General features: G+C 39.8%; 1 protein-coding gene and 1 pseudogene across 2 annotated transcripts in view; one reads left to right on the forward strand and one right to left on the reverse strand.

Moving 5' to 3' along the window:
* The window catches only part of NFXL2 (NF-X1-type zinc finger protein NFXL2), a 48,993-nt gene extending 39,320 nt beyond the window's left edge, over positions 1–9,673 (forward strand). The window contains exons 10-13 of the mRNA XM_010255434.3: positions 4,935–5,016; positions 5,479–5,685; positions 8,964–9,053; positions 9,144–9,673. Coding sequence (XP_010253736.2) covers positions 4,935–5,016; positions 5,479–5,685; positions 8,964–9,053; positions 9,144–9,302 — 538 coding nt within the window. The 3' untranslated portion in view covers positions 9,303–9,673. The remainder of the gene's footprint in view (positions 1–4,934; positions 5,017–5,478; positions 5,686–8,963; positions 9,054–9,143) is intronic.
* Positions 9,674–13,247: 3,574 nt separating this feature from the next.
* LOC104594893 (putative serine/threonine-protein kinase-like protein CCR3 pseudogene) lies at positions 13,248–16,195 on the reverse strand (annotated as a pseudogene). Its single transcript, XR_016083033.1, has one exon. The product of XR_016083033.1 is annotated as a putative serine/threonine-protein kinase-like protein CCR3 pseudogene (transcript).
* Between the last annotated feature and the right edge of the window lie 2,415 nt (positions 16,196–18,610).

The raw sequence follows: 18,610 nt of genomic DNA on the forward strand, positions 1-18,610 counted from the left end.
AAATAGATGATAGCAATGATATAAAGTTGCGATGAGAAGCAGAAAGGTGAGCAGCTGAAACATAGTGTGAAATAAGACGAGAAGTACAAGTGTGTTTACCTTTTCCGCAGGGCAATAGGAAGATCAAGGTCCAAGGGAGAAGAAGCAATGACAGGATCTGTCGACGAGGGCTGAATTGGAGGAGGGGCCCGGTGCTCTTCTGTTAGTATACACTTGTCTGATTGGTGGCCTCTCAGTAGTAATTGGCACGGGAGGTGAATCTGCAACTGGAATGGGAACCATGGGAAGGGGATCCGTAACAGGAACAGGAAGAGGAACTACGAGGGAAGGAGAAGAAACCATAGTATCCGAGAAAAAAGGAACCGATTCAAAGGTGACATCAGAGCACAAAAATGACTTATGGAAGTTAGGGTTATAGCACTTATACCCTTTCTGAGTCATTGAGTAGCCAAGGAAGATACACTTAGTAGCTCGTGCATCTAACTTGTCTAAACCAGGCCCCGAGTTTTGAACAAAACAAACACATCCAAAGACTCTTGGGGTGAGAGGAAACGGAGACAAGGTGGGAAACAACACCGAGAAGGGGGATTGACTTCCAAGGATGGACATGGGCATCCGATTGATGAGAAAATAGAATGTGAGGACAGCATCACTCCAAAAATGCTTTGGGACATTCATATTAAGCATCAAAGACCGAGCAGTTTCAAGGAGATGTCGATTTTTCCGTTCAGCTACACCGTTCTGTTGTGGGGTGTAGGCACAAGAAGTTTGATGAAGTATCCCATGGTGCCCTAACTATTGTTGAAATGGTATTGAGGTGTACTCTTTGGCATTATCGGAGCGAAGAATTTTAATATGAACACCAAATTGGATACGTATTTCAGCATAAAATTTTTGAAAAATAGAGAACAATTCACTACGATCTTTCATAAGATAAATCCATGTCATCCTTGAAAAGTCATCAACAAAAATTACAAAATACTTATAGCCATTGTATGACATCACTTTGATCGAACCCCAGACATCATAATGAACTAAAAAAAAAGGACTCAAGACACGACTATCAACTCTTGGACTAAAAGAGACTCTATGATGTTTCCCAAGCTGACATGACTCACAATCCAAAGATGAAAGATGACTCAAGGAAGGAACCAACAACTTCAGAGCCTTGAGAGAAGGATGGCCAAGTTTGCAGTGCCATTGAAGAGGAGTAAGAGACGACTGAAAAGCTACCGGAGGGACACCACCATCAAGGTAATACAATCCACCTGCCTCATGCCCTCCACCAATCTTCATCCCTGTCTTGAGATCCTGAAATACACAAGAAGAGGGATAAAAGGTTATGGAACAATTAAGTGACTTGGTTAATCTACTAACAGACATAAGGTTAAAGGGGAACTTGGGGACATATAAAACAGATGATAAAGACAAGGAAGAGAGATCAACATCACCAACACCACAGATGGGAGATGTAGAACCATTAGCAAGAGTAACTGTTTGAGATGTGGAGGACCGAGAAAGAGAAGAAAATGCATTAGGAGTCCCAGACATATGTCCGAGGCTCCGGAGTCAATGATCCAGTGTGAAGGCTTGGAAGCCAAGCAAGCCATACCTGAATGGGCAAGGGTAGTTGTGTTCTGCTGAGAAGATGTCTGAAGGAACTACTCATATACTGCACGGGGTACACTCACCGTCTCCTTCCCAGAAACACCAGTAGATGTGGAGGGGATCAGGTCAGTTTGCTGACTTTCAGTAGCTGTACCACTACCCTTAGTCACAGCATGGTTAGCCCAAGTGTTGGGTGGACCATGTAAATCATAGCAGAAATTAACCGTGTGCCCCTCTAATCCACAATATGTACACTTCCTAGGGGCATTACTTCTTCCTTTACCACGACCTCCCCTGAGTCCCGACCTCCACTCCGGCCACCAGCACGGTTAAACATGGGACCACCACGACGGTTACCTGGAAGTCCACAACCACCACCACCACCTCTATTTCCACAGCCTCCCCCTCTAGTCACCACAAAACCAGATCTGTCTGAGAGAGAATAATGCTCTATGGACTCAATAGATGTCCTCCTAAGACGGGTAAAAACTTCAAGTGAGGGAAGAGTAGACCCCCCCAGTATTTGTGCTCAGACAGGTTCATATTCAGCCTTCAAACCCACCAGAAACCTTGTCACATCAAGTTGCTCACGCTGTTGTTGTTGAATCTGAACATCTTGTGTCAGAGGATGACACACATTGAGCTCATTTCGGATATTCTTCAGACTTGCATGGTATTCCTCCAAGCTTTGACCGCCTTGCTTCAGATTAAAGTACTCTTGGTACAACTGATACACCCTAGTTGTATTATTTTGCCCAGAATACAGTTTCTTAGCATGATCCCAGATTTCTTTAGTTGTATCTAGGAACATAAAATTCACGCTAATTTTTGGTTCCATGCTTTTCCATAGCCATGTCATTATTTGTGCATCTTCCTGTTCCCAGTCACTAAACCCTAGAGAATCAGAGGAGGGTTTCTCCTCTCTCACATGTTTTACTTTTTTCTTGGCTTTTAAAAACACTTCCATAGATTTTGCCCACGGCACATAATTCTCACCATTCAACTTAATAGATGTCATTTGAACATTTAGGTAATCTGGAGAAATCATAACGCCTGTTTTATTGTCATTCCCATCTCCAATCGATGCCATCTTAACTAATTCACCTTACCTAACAAAGAAATCACTGTTATATGTAGAGCATTCACCTTCAAATATTCAGCACAACCTCACGCACTTCCACAAAACTTATCTCACTTTCAGCACCACCAACTTCTTCAAATACACATTACACATCAAATACAAAAGCTGAAATCACTTAGTCATTAAATCAAACACCTGTACTGCACACTGCAGAACCACTCACACACCAAATACAAGGGCTGAAATCACTCAGCCATTAAACCAAACACTTACACTGCACTCTGCAGAACCAACTTGTACTCAGCTGAACACTGTTCACCCGAACCTGCTCTCTTCATACCATCGAATAGAGAGCTTCCTACCAATCACCACAAACAGCCACTGCACCACAAACCGGAGGCATGAAGGCCTCCTACAGAGAAAAACGACCACTCCTTTTCAACCTTTCCCTTAATCTCCCAGTGGTTCTTGAGAAATCTGCAAAACCCTAGAGAGGAGGGCGATAAAAAAAGCTGGGTAAACCAGAATAAAAGAGCAAGACGAGCAGATCTGAACTTGTTACATGCGCTCTGATACCATGTGAAAACCTTATTTAGTCCTAGGTTACAGTAGAGAAGAAGAAGAAGAAGAAGAAGAAGAAGAAGAAGAAGAAGAAGAAGAAGAAGAGGAGAAGAAGAAGAAGAAGAAGAAGAAGGGTTCGGCCAGTAGAGGAAAATCAGTCCTCTCTCTAGTCGACCCACTTGTATTTATCTCCAATAACATAGTTACAAGAAAGACCATATTGTCCCTCATAAGTGATGGGACAAATAACTTAAACTTAAATAAAACAGACCTTTCACTCTCAAATAGATAAACCCAAATGACCAAAATACCCCTGTTCTGTGTACTCTAACACTGATCACTGAAACCAACAAAATATCGACTCAAATTCCTGTGTTAGATGTCTTATCTCCTTCATATTGTGTTGGTATTATCATAATCCTTGACTGTTATCTTTCATTCATCCAACCACCACCTTTGAGTCACCCTCTACCACTACATTTCTTAAATTTAATGATCTATTCACTTTTAAGCCTTGCAGCATAACTAGTATTTCACCCCTTATAGAGTCCCCATAATATGGCGCCATATTCATCCCTAAACATTCCACTTATACCTGACGGTCCTGGATTTCCAGTGCAATATCCACCAAGTTCAATTTTATGCAAATGTAATATCTATCAAGTTCAATTTTATATGATTAGCATTAGGAGGGCTCCTTTCAGCACCCATAAGAAGGAAGTGATCTGTTGCTAGTTGAAGGGGCTAAAAGGGCTAGGCACAGAGCAAAAAGGACATGAGCTGAAGTGGTAAGAAATGATTTAAGAGCTTATAATTTAGCAATGGATATGGCATTAAATTATGAGCACTTAATTTATTCCAACCTCTTAAAGAATCAACTATCCATTGTACTTAAATCATATTTCTTGCCGTTGAAGAATCAACTACCAATTGCCCAATGTACTACTTCCACTGCAATACTTCCAATAATAGTTTCTTTACCATGTATCTTTCCAATAAAAGTCCTTGCATTTCTTTCCATATTGTTCAAATGACTGTTGTCCTTGTTTAACACTACATTATCTTCTCCCTCCTAGGCATTGTAAAAAAGGTCAAGCTGAACAAACATTACATCTGTAGGACTCTACCTGCAACCAAAACGAGAAAAGAATCATTCCCAAAACACTAGTAACAAAAAAAGCATGGTATTAGTAAATGGTAAGTAGTTTCCTTGCTTGCACTACAAAAAAAAACACAAATATGGGGATAGGCACCAATTTGGTCTTCCTTTTTTTGCAGGGTATAATTTGTATATTTTCTTTTTCATCATATGATGATATGAAAAGGCAAACAGAAGATGAAATGCAGATTATTTTTCTATACAAGATAGTGTGCTGTTTTTTTCTTTGATGGGTTACAAGATAGTGAGCTCTTACTGCAGTTAATTAGTTGTTTCTTCTTCTCTCTTGTTAATATTATGTTGCTTGACCAGCTTTTCACTTTGGAGGCTTCTAATAAGCCAAAATAAAGTGACATGTGAATGTTGTGATGACTTGTTTGTTATATTTCTTGTTCAGTGGATTCCCAACCTTCTAGATGATCTCATACATGAACTTGTTTTATAAACCGTGGAGAGAGTTTCTAATTTGTTGGACATATTGCATTGTTTTCTAACCGTAACTTTTCTACCATGTTGAATATGCAGAAAGTTGCCAAACTGCACACATCTATGCCCAGAGACATGCCATCTTGGTCAATGCCCATTGCCTGAAAAGTGTTGTAAAAAGGTATCTTTCTGAGTATTGTTTTAGGTATAAGTGTGATCATTCATCTCAAGAATTAATCTAGATGGTAAACCAGTTCAGTGCCTATTGATGTGGAAGACTTGGCTTCCTTTGACATGTGAACATTTTTTTCTTCGATCATTTCTGGCATGTAAACAATTTGACAGATTATAGTTCACCAATTCATTCCCAAAGTTCCTTGTTGAAATTAGATAGCATGTCCTTTAGCTCATAGCTCATAGAACAAGTAATATTGGACTTGTATAAACAATACTGGAGTGAGAATTTATGAAACCTCCATAAGATCATGTCAAAATAATCTTCAATGAGCAGAAATCACCATGCATTAAGTCAATGTTTGATCTAAAAAAGATATTGATGTTGTATCTGGTGGTTGGCTAGGCCCATTATGGTACTACATCTCTCTAACCTTTAATCTTATTCTTGTACCAACTGTCTTGCAAGGTCACCGTTCGTTGCAAATGTCAAACCCTGAAAAAGGAGTGGCTTTGTCAAGATGTACAGGCAGCCTATCACAAAACTGGGCAAGATCCCAAAGATATCCCTAAAAATCAATTTGGTCTTGGACTTCTTCCCTGTAATTCGGAGTGCTCTAATAAACTAAAGGTTGCTGATTCGGAAATACAGTTGCGTAAATCTAAAGTCCCAGAGGTAAATTTTTTCTCAGCCAAAATTGTACTTTTCATGATAGGCTCTTCTTTTTTCTTCTTTTCATTTTAACATCAGTCTTTTATACCTGTTTTTAGTTCCATACTCCGTTTGATTTTGAAAAGAACAGTCCTTTGTATGCAACATAGCCAGGTTGGTCTGCAATACAAGATTGAATGATAATAGTATGCAAGTGCAACTTAATTGCTGTAAAGGAAATCCATGGGTAGATAGCATCAAAGATTGAGTTTGGTAAACAAGGTCTTGAACCAAATTGATTTTCAAGGAGCACATGCTACCGCTGTATTTTATAAGATGTAGCCAACATTAGTGGCTTCTTGTGCTTCTAGATGATAAAGTTATTCCCTAGCTCAAACAGATGTGCATTGTCAAACAGGCATCAATGGAGTGGCTACAAAAGCCCTTTCCAAAAGAAGTAATATTGGTGGTCTTTCAAGTTTCAAATGAATAAAGACAAGGTGCCTGAACCTGATGAATTCTCTATGGCTTTTTTCAAGAGTGTTGGGATACTGTGAAGGATGGTCTAGTGGGAGTGTTGAGGAAATCTTTACTTGAGGGATAATCAAAGGAAGGAATGTGCATCATTTATCTCCTTGATCCCCAAAATCCCAGGAGCAGTTCATCCTGGAGATTTTACTCTAATCAGCCTTGTCAGAATCCCTTACAAAGTTGTTGCCTAAGTTCTTTCCCTTTCATTTGGAGATGTCTTGGGACATATTATTTCAAGCCCACCAGAGGGCTTTTACCAAGGGATAGTGGACCAAATTTTAGTAGCCAATAATTCAGTGGTTGGTTTCAAAACATCTGGAAGAAAAGGAGTGATTTGCAAGTTGGATATGGAATTTGGAGAGAAATTTTGAGATTTCCAGGTTTCACTATAAAGTTTCATTCTCTTGCAGTAGGGGCTAGTAGTTTGTTCTAGACTTTTGGGGTGAGACTACTGATTGGCCCCTGAAGCATTTAGGCCTACCTTTAGGAGATAATACTAGGCTGTCTCTTTCTAGGTCCCAGTTGGTGAAAGGTTTTCCAAGAAATCAGTTGATTGGAACTTGGAAGAACTACATCTCCTTAGGGATTGGGATGAATTTGAGCCATGTTCTATAACCTTTCTGTTTGTTTCTTTTCTATTTTTAGAACCCCTATGAAGGTTGTCAAGAAAATTGAGAATATCATTAGGGACTTCTTCAGGGCCATTACTTGGTGTAATGGTAAATCTTTGGGCTGGCAAGCGTAAGAATGCATATTCAAGTATGAGATCAGCCACTTTGTGCAAAAAAAAAAAAAAAAACAAAGGTTAGGACCGTATCCAATCCCCTCCCAAGACTATATAGCTGGGACCAGCATTTGGGAGAGTTTTGCAAGAGGAAAACTAATGGGGTGATTAAAACCATAGCCGTCAAGGTATTGTTGCCTAGGTGGCAAGGAGTCCAACCAAGGGCACCCAGCCTGAACACCTTGACCTATATGAAAAAGGTGCCTGTCCAGGCAACTAGGTTCCTGCCTAGTGAGCAAAAATCTCAAGGAAGGACCTTATTATAATATTATCAGTATGATACTTCTTATTTGTATGTCTGTTGATATACTCTTATATATGCATATCACTTATTCTTTGTTTTACGGTTTTACTATGATCCTTCTTATTATTACTCTCTCTCCCTCCCTCCCTCCCTTAAATATTGAAAATAATACTTAAAATATTATTACTTATGGTGATTTGCCATTGTCATGTTTGGGAGGAAATTTAATGATATTAATAAAGACAATTGCTATCTTTTCAATTTATATGCATTCTGATTGATATAATAAACTAGGAAACTAACCTAGAACTTAGTTTTTTTTTTATAAAGTTCTACTGCTTAAGCAAATGTGCTTACCTAGAGGAAAATAGGATACTCCACTGTCACCTAGAATCACCTATATTCCTTAATAACTATAATTAGAACTGTATTGAATCGGAAAAAATAAAATGTTTTGAAATTAGAAGTAACCACTAACCAGGTTGCTTGGACTCTAATTTTCAATTTTTATATGACCTTTGTTGGACAGAAAATTGGAGGAATATGTTGTTCTGGGGGGTAAACTAGAATCTGAAAAAAAATCTCTCCCTCATCTTTGGACTCAAGATGGTGGCCATAATCAGAAATCAGGTGGGGTTTGCTAATACTGAGGGCATTTGGGGTAATCCTATTCCAACAAGGTTAGAGGTGTCTGTGTGGTTGCTTTCTCTTGACAGCCTTCTTACTGTTGACTATTCAAAGAGTAGAGGATTCAAGATGACTAGTCTATTATAATCATATAAGCGAGAGTGGAAAAAAATGTTAGCTATTTATTTCTTTCAGGATTGCTGAATTTATTTGGGTATTCTTTTCATTGTTTGAAAAACAAAAGTTCAGGTATGTTTATCCTGATGATATATTTTCTTCTTGACCATTGCTTGTGGGTAGCAAGAAGGCAAAAATTTTGCAGCATTGTTCCTTTTACTGTTTGTTGGGGTATTTAGGGAGAAACAGATGAATTTTTTTATGGGAAGAAGCATGGATGCAACAGACTGTGTTAGTGTTTAGAATCTTATTATGGATTGGATGTTACCTCTTCTAGAGTTTAAAGATGTCAGGTTTTCTTTTGATCCAAATTTCTGGGCTACTTTTGATATTCTTAATGAAGATATATAATGGATCTAATTTGTCTTTCCCTTCCTTTTCTTTTGTTACCTCAACACTCTTGATCTTCATGTAATTTCCCTCTTATTAAATAAAGTTTCATATTTATTGTAAAAAAATTTATAAATCATTATATTCTATAAACAAGTCCATGCATTGGTGCCACTGATGCTATGAACATTGATTTGCCACATCCACAGCCATAGCCCATTCCCATTATAGTACTCATAATGAAAGAAAAAACCTGCTAATCTACTGAGCATAAGCCAGCTTCATCACCCATTCGCTTGGAAGAGAAAGCTACACAATCTTTCTATGAAAGGTGAAAGCCATACTAGAATAAACAGTCATATGGACCTGTCAAGGAGGACAACAGGGTGGGTATCATCCCAGATCAATCCTAGGGTTGTTATCACTACCTATACCTGCATGTTACATTGTTACATTGAAGTTGCAACACAAAATGGTAAGGACCATCACCTAATGTTGGTCCCAACTAACTGGGGTCTGGGAGGGGGAGACTGGATAGGGACCTAACATTCAGCAAAACAACCAGAGTGTAGAAAAAGACTAATTTCCCCCTTTTTTCATTCTGCAAAGGTTAAGGTGGTCAGTGCAGAGAAACATGTTCCAAAGCGTAGAAAAAGGCATGAACGAGCACAAGAAACCAGGCAACTTTCACGGTTGCAGGTTTGTATCATTTGTTCACTAAGAATTCTGTATTCATATCTGCCATCCACTTTCTTCTGCTTTGTTGTAATGGATGGTTCTCTTGTACAGGCAATTGGTGCAACCATGTGGAAATTTTTTATTATTATTTCTATAGTAGTGGCTCTAATCTTAGCCACCTACTATGGTTACAAGGGTCTTCTTTGGCTCTCTGATTATATGAATGAGGTTGAAGAACGAAGACAAAGAAGAACATTTCAAAGAATTTGATCATTCTTAACAATTTTGTCCTCAAGTTGAACTTTTGACTGGATTAAATAATTCTCATAACGTGCATATTAACTTAAAGGAGTATATGAGAGGAAACAGAGTGATTTATCTGGACCATCCTATCCTGCGAAGTGAAACTTGGACCTTTCTTTTATTCATCTGGTAGGTATTACTTGGTCATAATTTGTTTACTCGAGAGGCATTCAAGGTAGAAACTGTCATGTTAAAAGTTTATTTATTCTACTTTAGTTATGTTATGCAATGCCAAACTTGGATGTATAAGGTACCATACCGGAATTAGTTTTAGATTACTCACTAGATATTATTTATTGAGTATAAATGTGTAATTGACTTCTGGACGTGTTGTTTGATGCTGGATCTACAATTCTACATGTACATAAATGGTTCGTAGGCCTCTTGATTTAATTTGTAGTTCAGACTTGGAGTCGGTACTAGCCATGTTCAGAAAGGTTCGTAATTTAGTGTAAGGCTAAAAATAGTAATGTTCGGCCACCTTTTTTAGGGCCACACAAGTTCACCTATCTCAGGTTTAACACCAGTTAGAGTGGTTAGGTCTCCTCAAAATAATTTTTGTTTCAGTGGGCTGTTGGGGAGAAAAACCGCAAGACTCTGAAAGTTGAGCGGGGGAGTTGGGGATCATATGATACTTTGGGTTTTCAATTATACCTTTACTTGGCATCCCGCTTGGCGCTTGCTTTGATTCTGCTCTGGTCTGGGTTTGCGATATGTAGACAACAGTTTTGTTAGGGATAGCATTTTTGTTCTTTCAAGTTTGCATATGGTTTTGTCGAGATTAAAATGATTGTTTATTTTATCCAAATAATGGTGATGAATTGTGTGACGTGTAGTCGTCTATTGGTAAAATGTCGTGCTGGCAAGTGTGAGAATGTGAGTTCGGGTCTGAGATGGGGGCGCAAAAAAAATGCAAAGGTTAGGACCATATCCAGTCTACCCTTCCCAACAATGGGTAATGGTTTCGCTTTTTTTTTTTCTTTTTTTTCTGTGTCTGTGTGGTGTAAGAATTTAGATAAGATCCAAATAGATGAATTTTTTTTTAGTATTTGAGTTGTTTCAAATTCTATTTTCCTATTTAGATTAGAACTAATTGAACTAAGCACGTGAAAGGCTAAGAAAAAAACTATTACACGATGCTGGCTGTTCAATTCTTTTTCTCAATATTACATGATTGAACTGGGTTCGGTTTCAACCATTCTCAATTGTTCTTTAATCATCAAACCTACAGACGTCTAGAATTTTAGCTCTAGCAGCATTTATGAATAAGTCTATTTGTTCACGAATAGCTTCAAATGCTTCCCCCTCAGTAGTCCTGAACGTTCTCTCCCGATAAAGATGCAGTTTTAATTTTAAGGGATTCTAGCCAATAAGGGCAACTTTTGGCCCCTAATATCAATAAAAATAATCTTTTTAATATAATTTTCAGAATATGATTACTTTTTTTTGAAAGAATATCAAATAAAGGTACGAGATACTGTTCACCTCTCTCTCTCTCTCCTTCTTCTTCTTATTTGAGTTGTTCCAAACTCATAGCAGATCTGAACGGTCACAGCAGAGTAGAGCCGTTGGTCTTATTTTTTTGATTTGGCAGTATCAAGAAGAAGAAGAAGAGAGAGAGAGAGAGAGAGTGGAGGTGGAGAAGGTTTGTTGCCATTGTTCGATGTTTCCAAAGGGAGGAGGTGAACAGTATCCCCATTAAAAAGGTTATTTTTATTGATACGAGGGTTGAAAAATTACTCTTATCGAGTAATTGCTAGAATCATTAATTTTAGGGAAATTGTCTAAAACTCAACATGAGTTTTCAGCATTTCTCTTAAACTCACTACAACTTTTCAAAATGTCTAAAACTCACTATGTCACTAATTTGACATTAAACAAACTAACGGGTGTTAATATATTACCATTTTAATATTTAGACATGAAAAAAAGGAAAAGTTCAAAAAAATATTTTCAAATATAAAATACATAAAAACATAGAAATTACAAAAAATATAAAAATTATAGAAATTGCAAACAAAATAAAAAAATATTTTCAAATTATAGAAACTATAGAAATTAAAAAAAAAACAGAAAATAAAAATTATAGAAAAAACACCAAAAATTATAGAAAAACATAGAAATTACAAAAAATACAGAAAATTTTATAGATTATAGAAAATAGAAAATGCAAAAAAACATAAATTATAAAAAAACATTGAAAATTATAACAGAACATTGAAAATGCAAAAAAAAACAAAAAAAAAATTGAAAACTGAAAGACCATTTTTCTCTAACTCACCATTCAAGGGTAATTTGATCATGAAAATTGTTATTTATGCTAACATGGACACCTCTGTTAAGAAGCATTAACGGGTGATTTTTGAAAAATAAAAACTTACAAGTGAGTTTTAGACAATTTCCCTTAATTTTAACAGCTAAACCATCAACATCATAATTGATGCAGTGTTTAATGCAGCGGGTGGCGGGTGCCAGTCCACAAGGATCTGACTTCTGAGATAGGTTCCTTCCGCGTGTGGTTTTCTTGCTTGGACTTAGAGAAAGCCACCCCGATGCTACCTAAACCTGTTTGTGCTTGGAATTATCCCTTCTTTGCCCATACACGCATACAAACACTGGAAACGACCAGTTTGGGCCTTTGAGGGGTGGTTGCGGCACTTCATTTCTCTCTCTCTCTCTAATGCAACTACCACCTACTCAGTCGTTTCTCATCCTCAGTTGTTAAATGCCGTTTGGCAAATCAGCCAAAATCCGAAGTCATTGGTGAATAAAACAATTGTAATAAGGTATGCCCTTCCATTTTCCAGTTCAAGGGTGGGTGCGCCGTGTGCGTTTGCTGCCGACTAATAAGTATGTATGGAATCAAGTCCCCTTTTTGTTTATGTATTTCTTTCTTTACTCGTCCAGCTAAAACACCTACTACCAGTTTCCAGTTCCAGTCCCAGTCCCAGTCCAGTTGAATATTTTGGACTTTGCTGCTTTGGCGCCGAAACTCAAGCAATGCAAGATTGTTGGACGTTGATCCTTCCCAATCCCTATCCTGGCATTGCCGCTTTATGACTTGTGACAAATTAGAGATGAAGAACCAACCACTCAGTCGACCTCACCAAACCAAACCAATAGGGTCGGACCAGGTTCATGATTATGGGAAATGCACTACAATAAGAACGAATAACCGGCCCCAGTGTCTGATTGTGGAATAACCATCAAGACCGTTCGATTTCCGGCTCCCCTTCTGTACTGTACCCCAAAATGCCACCATCATTCATTAAAAAGGCCTTTTCTCGTTTACACTTTACAGTGACGCCTGCTTCTGTACTTGACGCGGCGGTAGAACTGTCAACTGTAGAATCAGAAATACCAACAACAAGAACCAACAACCACAACACCACTTGCGTTAGGCGTTACCACCACCCTTAGCCTTGTGATCACTTTAGAAAAGAAAAAAACGCACACACATACACAAACATATGAAGCGGGCCAAATATAATGAGATTGAAGGAGTCCCAAAACGAAAATTCGTTTGTGTGAAAGAAGGACAATGATGTTCACCTTTTCTGACTTTGTCCTTTCATACCTCTAATATATATATAGCATAAAAGAAGCGAAGTGCTTTAAAGACTCAAAAAGTAAAAACCCAAGTCATAAAGCAAGCAGGCAAGAAGTAGTCATCCTTCTTTCTTCTTCTATTCTTCTTTTCCCTTTTCCAACGAGAAAAGGAGCCAACATAACAAATCATTCACTAACTAACGTCACGTTACTTTTTTTCCCTTTGGCGCTTCTTCCCCTTCCCTCCTGCTCATGTGAGCTTGGCTGTTCAGCCTGTTCTTTACAACTTCTCTCTCTCTCTCTCTCTCTCTCTCTCTGGTTCTCGATCACCTTACATGTAAAAGCCAAACTAAATCAAAAGAATAAAATTAACCCAAAAATTAAATAGAAGATTTAAACAGACTGTTGTATAACAATGAATCAAAATTGTAAACAACTTAGCCTTTTATTTCATTCGGAAACAATTGAGAAGGTACTAGAGATGCTTCCATGGCTACCATTACTGTGATCAAAATGGCTCAATGCAATTTCCAAATTGGCCACAATGTCCGCCATGGTGGGCCTCTCCTTTCCTTCTAAGCTCACACACTTCACCGCCACGCGAGCCATCAGCTCTACTGCCTCCGCCTCCCTGGGCTCCGTCAACCCCACCCTCTCATCCAACACCTTCATCAGCTCTCCTGCTTCAATCTTCGGCACCGCATACTCCACCACGCTTGTTGGTGCTCCTTCTTCTTCGTCGTCCTTGAATATCGCCCTTCTCCCTGTCAAGAGCTCCAGCAGCACCACTCCTAACCCGTACACATCGCTCTTGGCTGTCAACACATTTAGGCTGTAATACTCCGGATCCATATACCCAACTGTCCCTGCTGCCTTCGTCGTCGTGTACTCCCCGTTGGGTTCTGGCCCCATTAACGACAACCCGAAATCTGACACCCTCGCTATCCAGTTAGAGTCCAGCAAAATGTTTGATGACTTGATGTCTCTGTGAATTATCGGCGGAACAGCGTAGTCGTGAAGATACTCGATCCCCCTTGCCGCGTCTAGTGCGATTTTGATCCTCATCTTCCAAGAGTTCACGACGCTGCTGCTCTTTTCTACATTTCCCTTGGAATGCAGATGATCGTAAAGGGCCCCATTCTTCATGTATTCATACACTAAAAGTCTTTCGTCTCTTTCTTCGCAGAAACCCACAAGCCTGACTAAATGCTTGTGGTGAAGACGGGATAAGAAGGCTACTTCTGAATCGAATGCGCTTTCTTTCTCTTGGAATTTCTTCGCCCTAGGACCAGTCTCTCCCCTTTTTATCGCCACCTCACGTCCGTCAGCAAGCTTGCCCCTGTAAACTACCCCGAAACTACCGGCCCCAATCTTGTTCTCCGGCGAGAAGTCGTTGGTGGCAGCGGCGAGTTCCGATAAGGCGAATTCCTCAGCCTTGTCCGCGTGCTTCGATGAGGTCCCACTCCTTTGGCGCCTCATTGCTCGGGAGCTCTGGCGTCTGATGGTGGACGATCTCGACACAGAACTAAAAGGACCACTGCTTGCTGTGGGACCAGCATTAGCATTGCCTCCGGTAAGAGTGGGCTGAACAGAATTATGGACTTTCTTTTGCCTGCAACAGCATATTCCAGCCCACAAGCAGTAGATGAGGGTACAGACACCTGAAAACATCCCAATTGATCCGATAACAGCAAAAGCCAACAAACCCTTGCCTGTCTTTTTTGACGGCGATTTTGGCGGCAGCAGTAGTGATGGTGGTGGCGGGGGCGGGGGCGGTGGCAGAATTGGGACATTGCATCGCTTACATATATTACCAAAACCGGAACAAAGAGTCTGCGAATCAGCATACATACAAGAGCCGCTACATGAATCTTGAACACAAGGCCCCGGAATAACCTTAGGCAACGGGAGATTCATAGACGACGAGTTATATCCGTAAGTAAGCAATCCAATTCCAGGTCCCCAGCAAAACAGAGAAAAATTTCTTGTCATCAACCCACAAGTAAACTCCGTACCAGCGACAATCAGCTCGAAGGAAACACCCTCCGTGACATTGTCAGAAAATTTTCCCCCTCCTCCCCAACAAACGACCGACCCATTCCGTCGAAGCGCGCAGCTATGATTCAATCCTAGTGCCAGACTCGAGTACTCAAAAGGCAAATTTGAGGGAACATTCAACTGCCCAGAATTGTTTCTCCCTTTACAAATCAAAAAACCACTAGAATCTATACCGCAAACATGAGAATCGCCAGCAACTAAGCTGAGCACAGAGGCATTTCCGAATTGGCTCTGTATCTCCTTCCAAATTGGACTGGTACCCCAACACCTAATTGTACCATTCTCGTTCAAAATCCCACAAGAAAACCCTCTTCCCGATGTAATGGACAGAAAATTCTCACTTATATCTGGCTCGGGAAAGGCATACCTCTCCCCTCTCCAGCACCTTGCAACTCCAGTCCCATTCACCAACGCACAGACGTGGCCATCGCCCACCGCCAGATCCTTCAACTTCAACGTATCGTTGTAATAGATTCGTTTGGGTACAAAACCCGTGTCCCAGCAGAGCAAACTGTTTCCTCCGGACCTCAGCCCGCAAAAGAAATTGCGGCCGCCGGAGATGGCCGTATAAGATATATTCGGCTGGACCGAAACAGTTCGGCCTCCACTAAAGCACTGTATTCTCTGCGTGGGTTCTCCAGAGACGATGCCGCAAATCGTACGGGAACCATAGCTAATGGCAACGGTGGAGGCTGAACCAAGGCAATCGGTTACAGATGAAAATAAGAAGAAGGCGATAAAAATGACGGAAATGGCAACGAAATGAAGAGGGTATATCGTCATCTGCTAGGATGGGATTTAACAGCGGTGGTGCATTCCGCTTTCTTCTTCATTGGCGGAGACGACACGATACGGGACGATGGGAGAAGAAAGGTGAGAGGAGAGGAATTTTCTTCTCTTTCAGATGTAAACTCAGCTTTTCTGGCTTTGGGAAGGTACGAGAGTTTTAAATGAACCATGAAACGGGCGTAAACGTAACATCAGAAAGAGAGAGAAGGAGAAATAGAAAATAAAAAAACGAAGCAGGTGAAATGCGTGGCCCAGTGGCCGTAGAATTTGAGATTGTAATTGCAAAGGCGAATCTTTTAACCTAATCTCCATTCGAATTGGGAAGCGATTCACTGTTGAACACCCTCGGACGAGGAAATTTGTTAAACCGTCGGATTCGGATCCAGTTAACAAAGTTGAAGTTAGAAAAGTAGGCCCCGCATGAGGATAATGGATACCATCAACGAATAACGCTCATCTTTGATGCTCAAATCGAAGGATTCAAGCGGTTAAGCGTCGATCAAATAGGTTACGGATATACATAGTAGAAGTTTGCTCTCTTAAAGAAAGGGCATTTTACCGGTTACAAATAGCCACGTGGCAAACAAAAGGGAAACTATCTACAAAGGTTACAGCACATAGTCACATACCCATGTTGTTCATTTCTAGAAGAGGAAGACAAACAGTGTCACTGCAGAATTCAGCTTCCGTCAGGGCAATGCCCATTAGAATATTTCTACGTATACTTACATATTTTATTTCATTTCATGGAGAGATATGTTGCAAATAGCGGTTGAAACAGTGTAAGTACGGACTTGCCCTAAGGGGAAACCGGATTCAGTCAGTGCATTGGGCCCTGGTGGGCGACATGCCGCGAGATCATCCCTTCGTCAGAACCAGAACTCGGTTTGAGATTTTGTTGCATTTGCATTGATGGATAGGCTTCTCTCACTTCTGCTGGGTCAAATACGCTTCAGAAACGAAGAGAAGCGACGACCGTCAACGCTAACGGAATATAAACTTTGGAAGAGAAAGGCCACCATGAAATTCCAAATCCTTCCTCCTTTTTTTTCAAAATTCAATCAGATGGTGGCCAACCAAACCACCCTTCTCCTTCCTTTGTTTTTTCTGTTACTCACTATTGATTTATTTCTTCTGGAGTGGCTTAACTTAATTGGTAGTACACAAACATGACTACCATGTCACTTGCCTATTCCTAATTCCCTACATCTGCACGTAGGATAGCCTGATCAACGGAAATAAAGCCTATGAATCGGACGGTTGCAGAATAAAGTGGTCGCACTGGTTTTAGTTTGACTGACACTGACGCAGAGGATGGGCGGGCATTTGTGTCCCACCGAAGAAACAAAACCGCACAGGACAGAGTAATGTCTTGATTATCGAAACGGACCTCATGATCTTCTATGGTTCTACCTTCTAAAGTATGGAAATGGAACATTGAAAATTTGAAGCAGGGGTATATCGCTCACATTGCAAAGACCAAGTCCACCGCCAGCGCACGCTATCATCATTACTAACAGTTTAAATTGTTTAATGAGAAGAGGCTGAGGAGCAAAAAATTCATTAATTACTGTTTCAGTCCTTTGACGGAGAACTTCATAAGTTACGAGAGAGAGGAAATGTGTCCGATATGAAAGCACGAAAATTGAAAATTGAGAATTGAGAAACACACACACACACTCGTGTGTGTCGGTCCCAATTAATATTTGATAATAGCAATAATAAATGTATGAAAGCATCATCTTTATCCCTAATTGTAAAGAAAAGGGAGCCTATCAAAAAAAAATGTAAAGAGAAGGGAGGTCTGCATATCCTCCGGGCCCTTTCTCCTCATTTATGGGAATGCGTGATGAGGACTAAATGAAATGATTTGGGTTGGATTCAATTCAACTATCCATTAATCCATGTGAATACAAGTTATTTATTGATTCATAGGTCGGGCTAGGACAGATAGAAACCACGGAATGGAGGGAATAGGGTCCGACCATAGAATGGTTGGTCACGCCAGAGATGGAACCACCTTTCTCCTCATTTATGGGAATGCGTGATGAGGACTAAATGAAATGATTTGGGTTGGATTCAATTCAACTATCCATTAATCCATGTGAATACAAGTTATTTATTGATTCATAGGTCGGGCTAGGACAGATAGAAACCACGGAATGGAGGGAGTAGGGTCCGACCATAGAATGGTTGGTCACGCCAGAGATGGAACCACCTTCCAAGGTCAAGGGGCCCTAACTATCACATAACTTGAAACCTACCTTGTCATGTTGATTCAATTTGTCGAAAATCTTTTGTTTCTATATGACCTTCCCAGAAAATTAACTTTAATTAGCATCTAAGCCTACCAAGACTAAATAATAAAAACTTTATTTAACACGTCCTTTCAAAAATATACATATATATAAATAGGTTTTTCAGTTACTAATCCATTGACCAAAGAACGTGAATCATTGTATATATATATACAAGAATGTTTTATTGTTTTATTGACATTTTCAAATGGATTGCTTGTGCCTGAAAAGATTATTAGATGGCCTAACATGACAAAGAAAAGAGAACTTGATAATAATTATCTCAAGTGGTGCTCTGGTCTGAAAGCCGACTACTACTAACAGCTTCCAAGTTCCAACTAAGCTTTGGTAGTCTGGTGCTCTATTTTTGTCCTTGAATGTTTTAACCATCAGGCATGGGTGGAGTCTAATTATATAAAATATGGACTCAAAAATCTGGCAAATGCTTCATTGTGGAAGCTCCAAGAAACTTCACTAGTCCTATCAGAAATGTTAGACCAGAATGCAAGGAGGGGCCTTGAATACCATATGAAGGTGATGAAATCTTAAATTACTCATCTTTTCCTAACCCAAGCATATTTC

This window comes from Nelumbo nucifera, chromosome 2 (genome assembly GCF_055504915.1).
Source record: "Nelumbo nucifera cultivar China Antique chromosome 2, China Antique-T2T, whole genome shotgun sequence".
In the NCBI taxonomy this organism is placed as follows: Eukaryota; Viridiplantae; Streptophyta; class Magnoliopsida; order Proteales; family Nelumbonaceae; genus Nelumbo; species Nelumbo nucifera.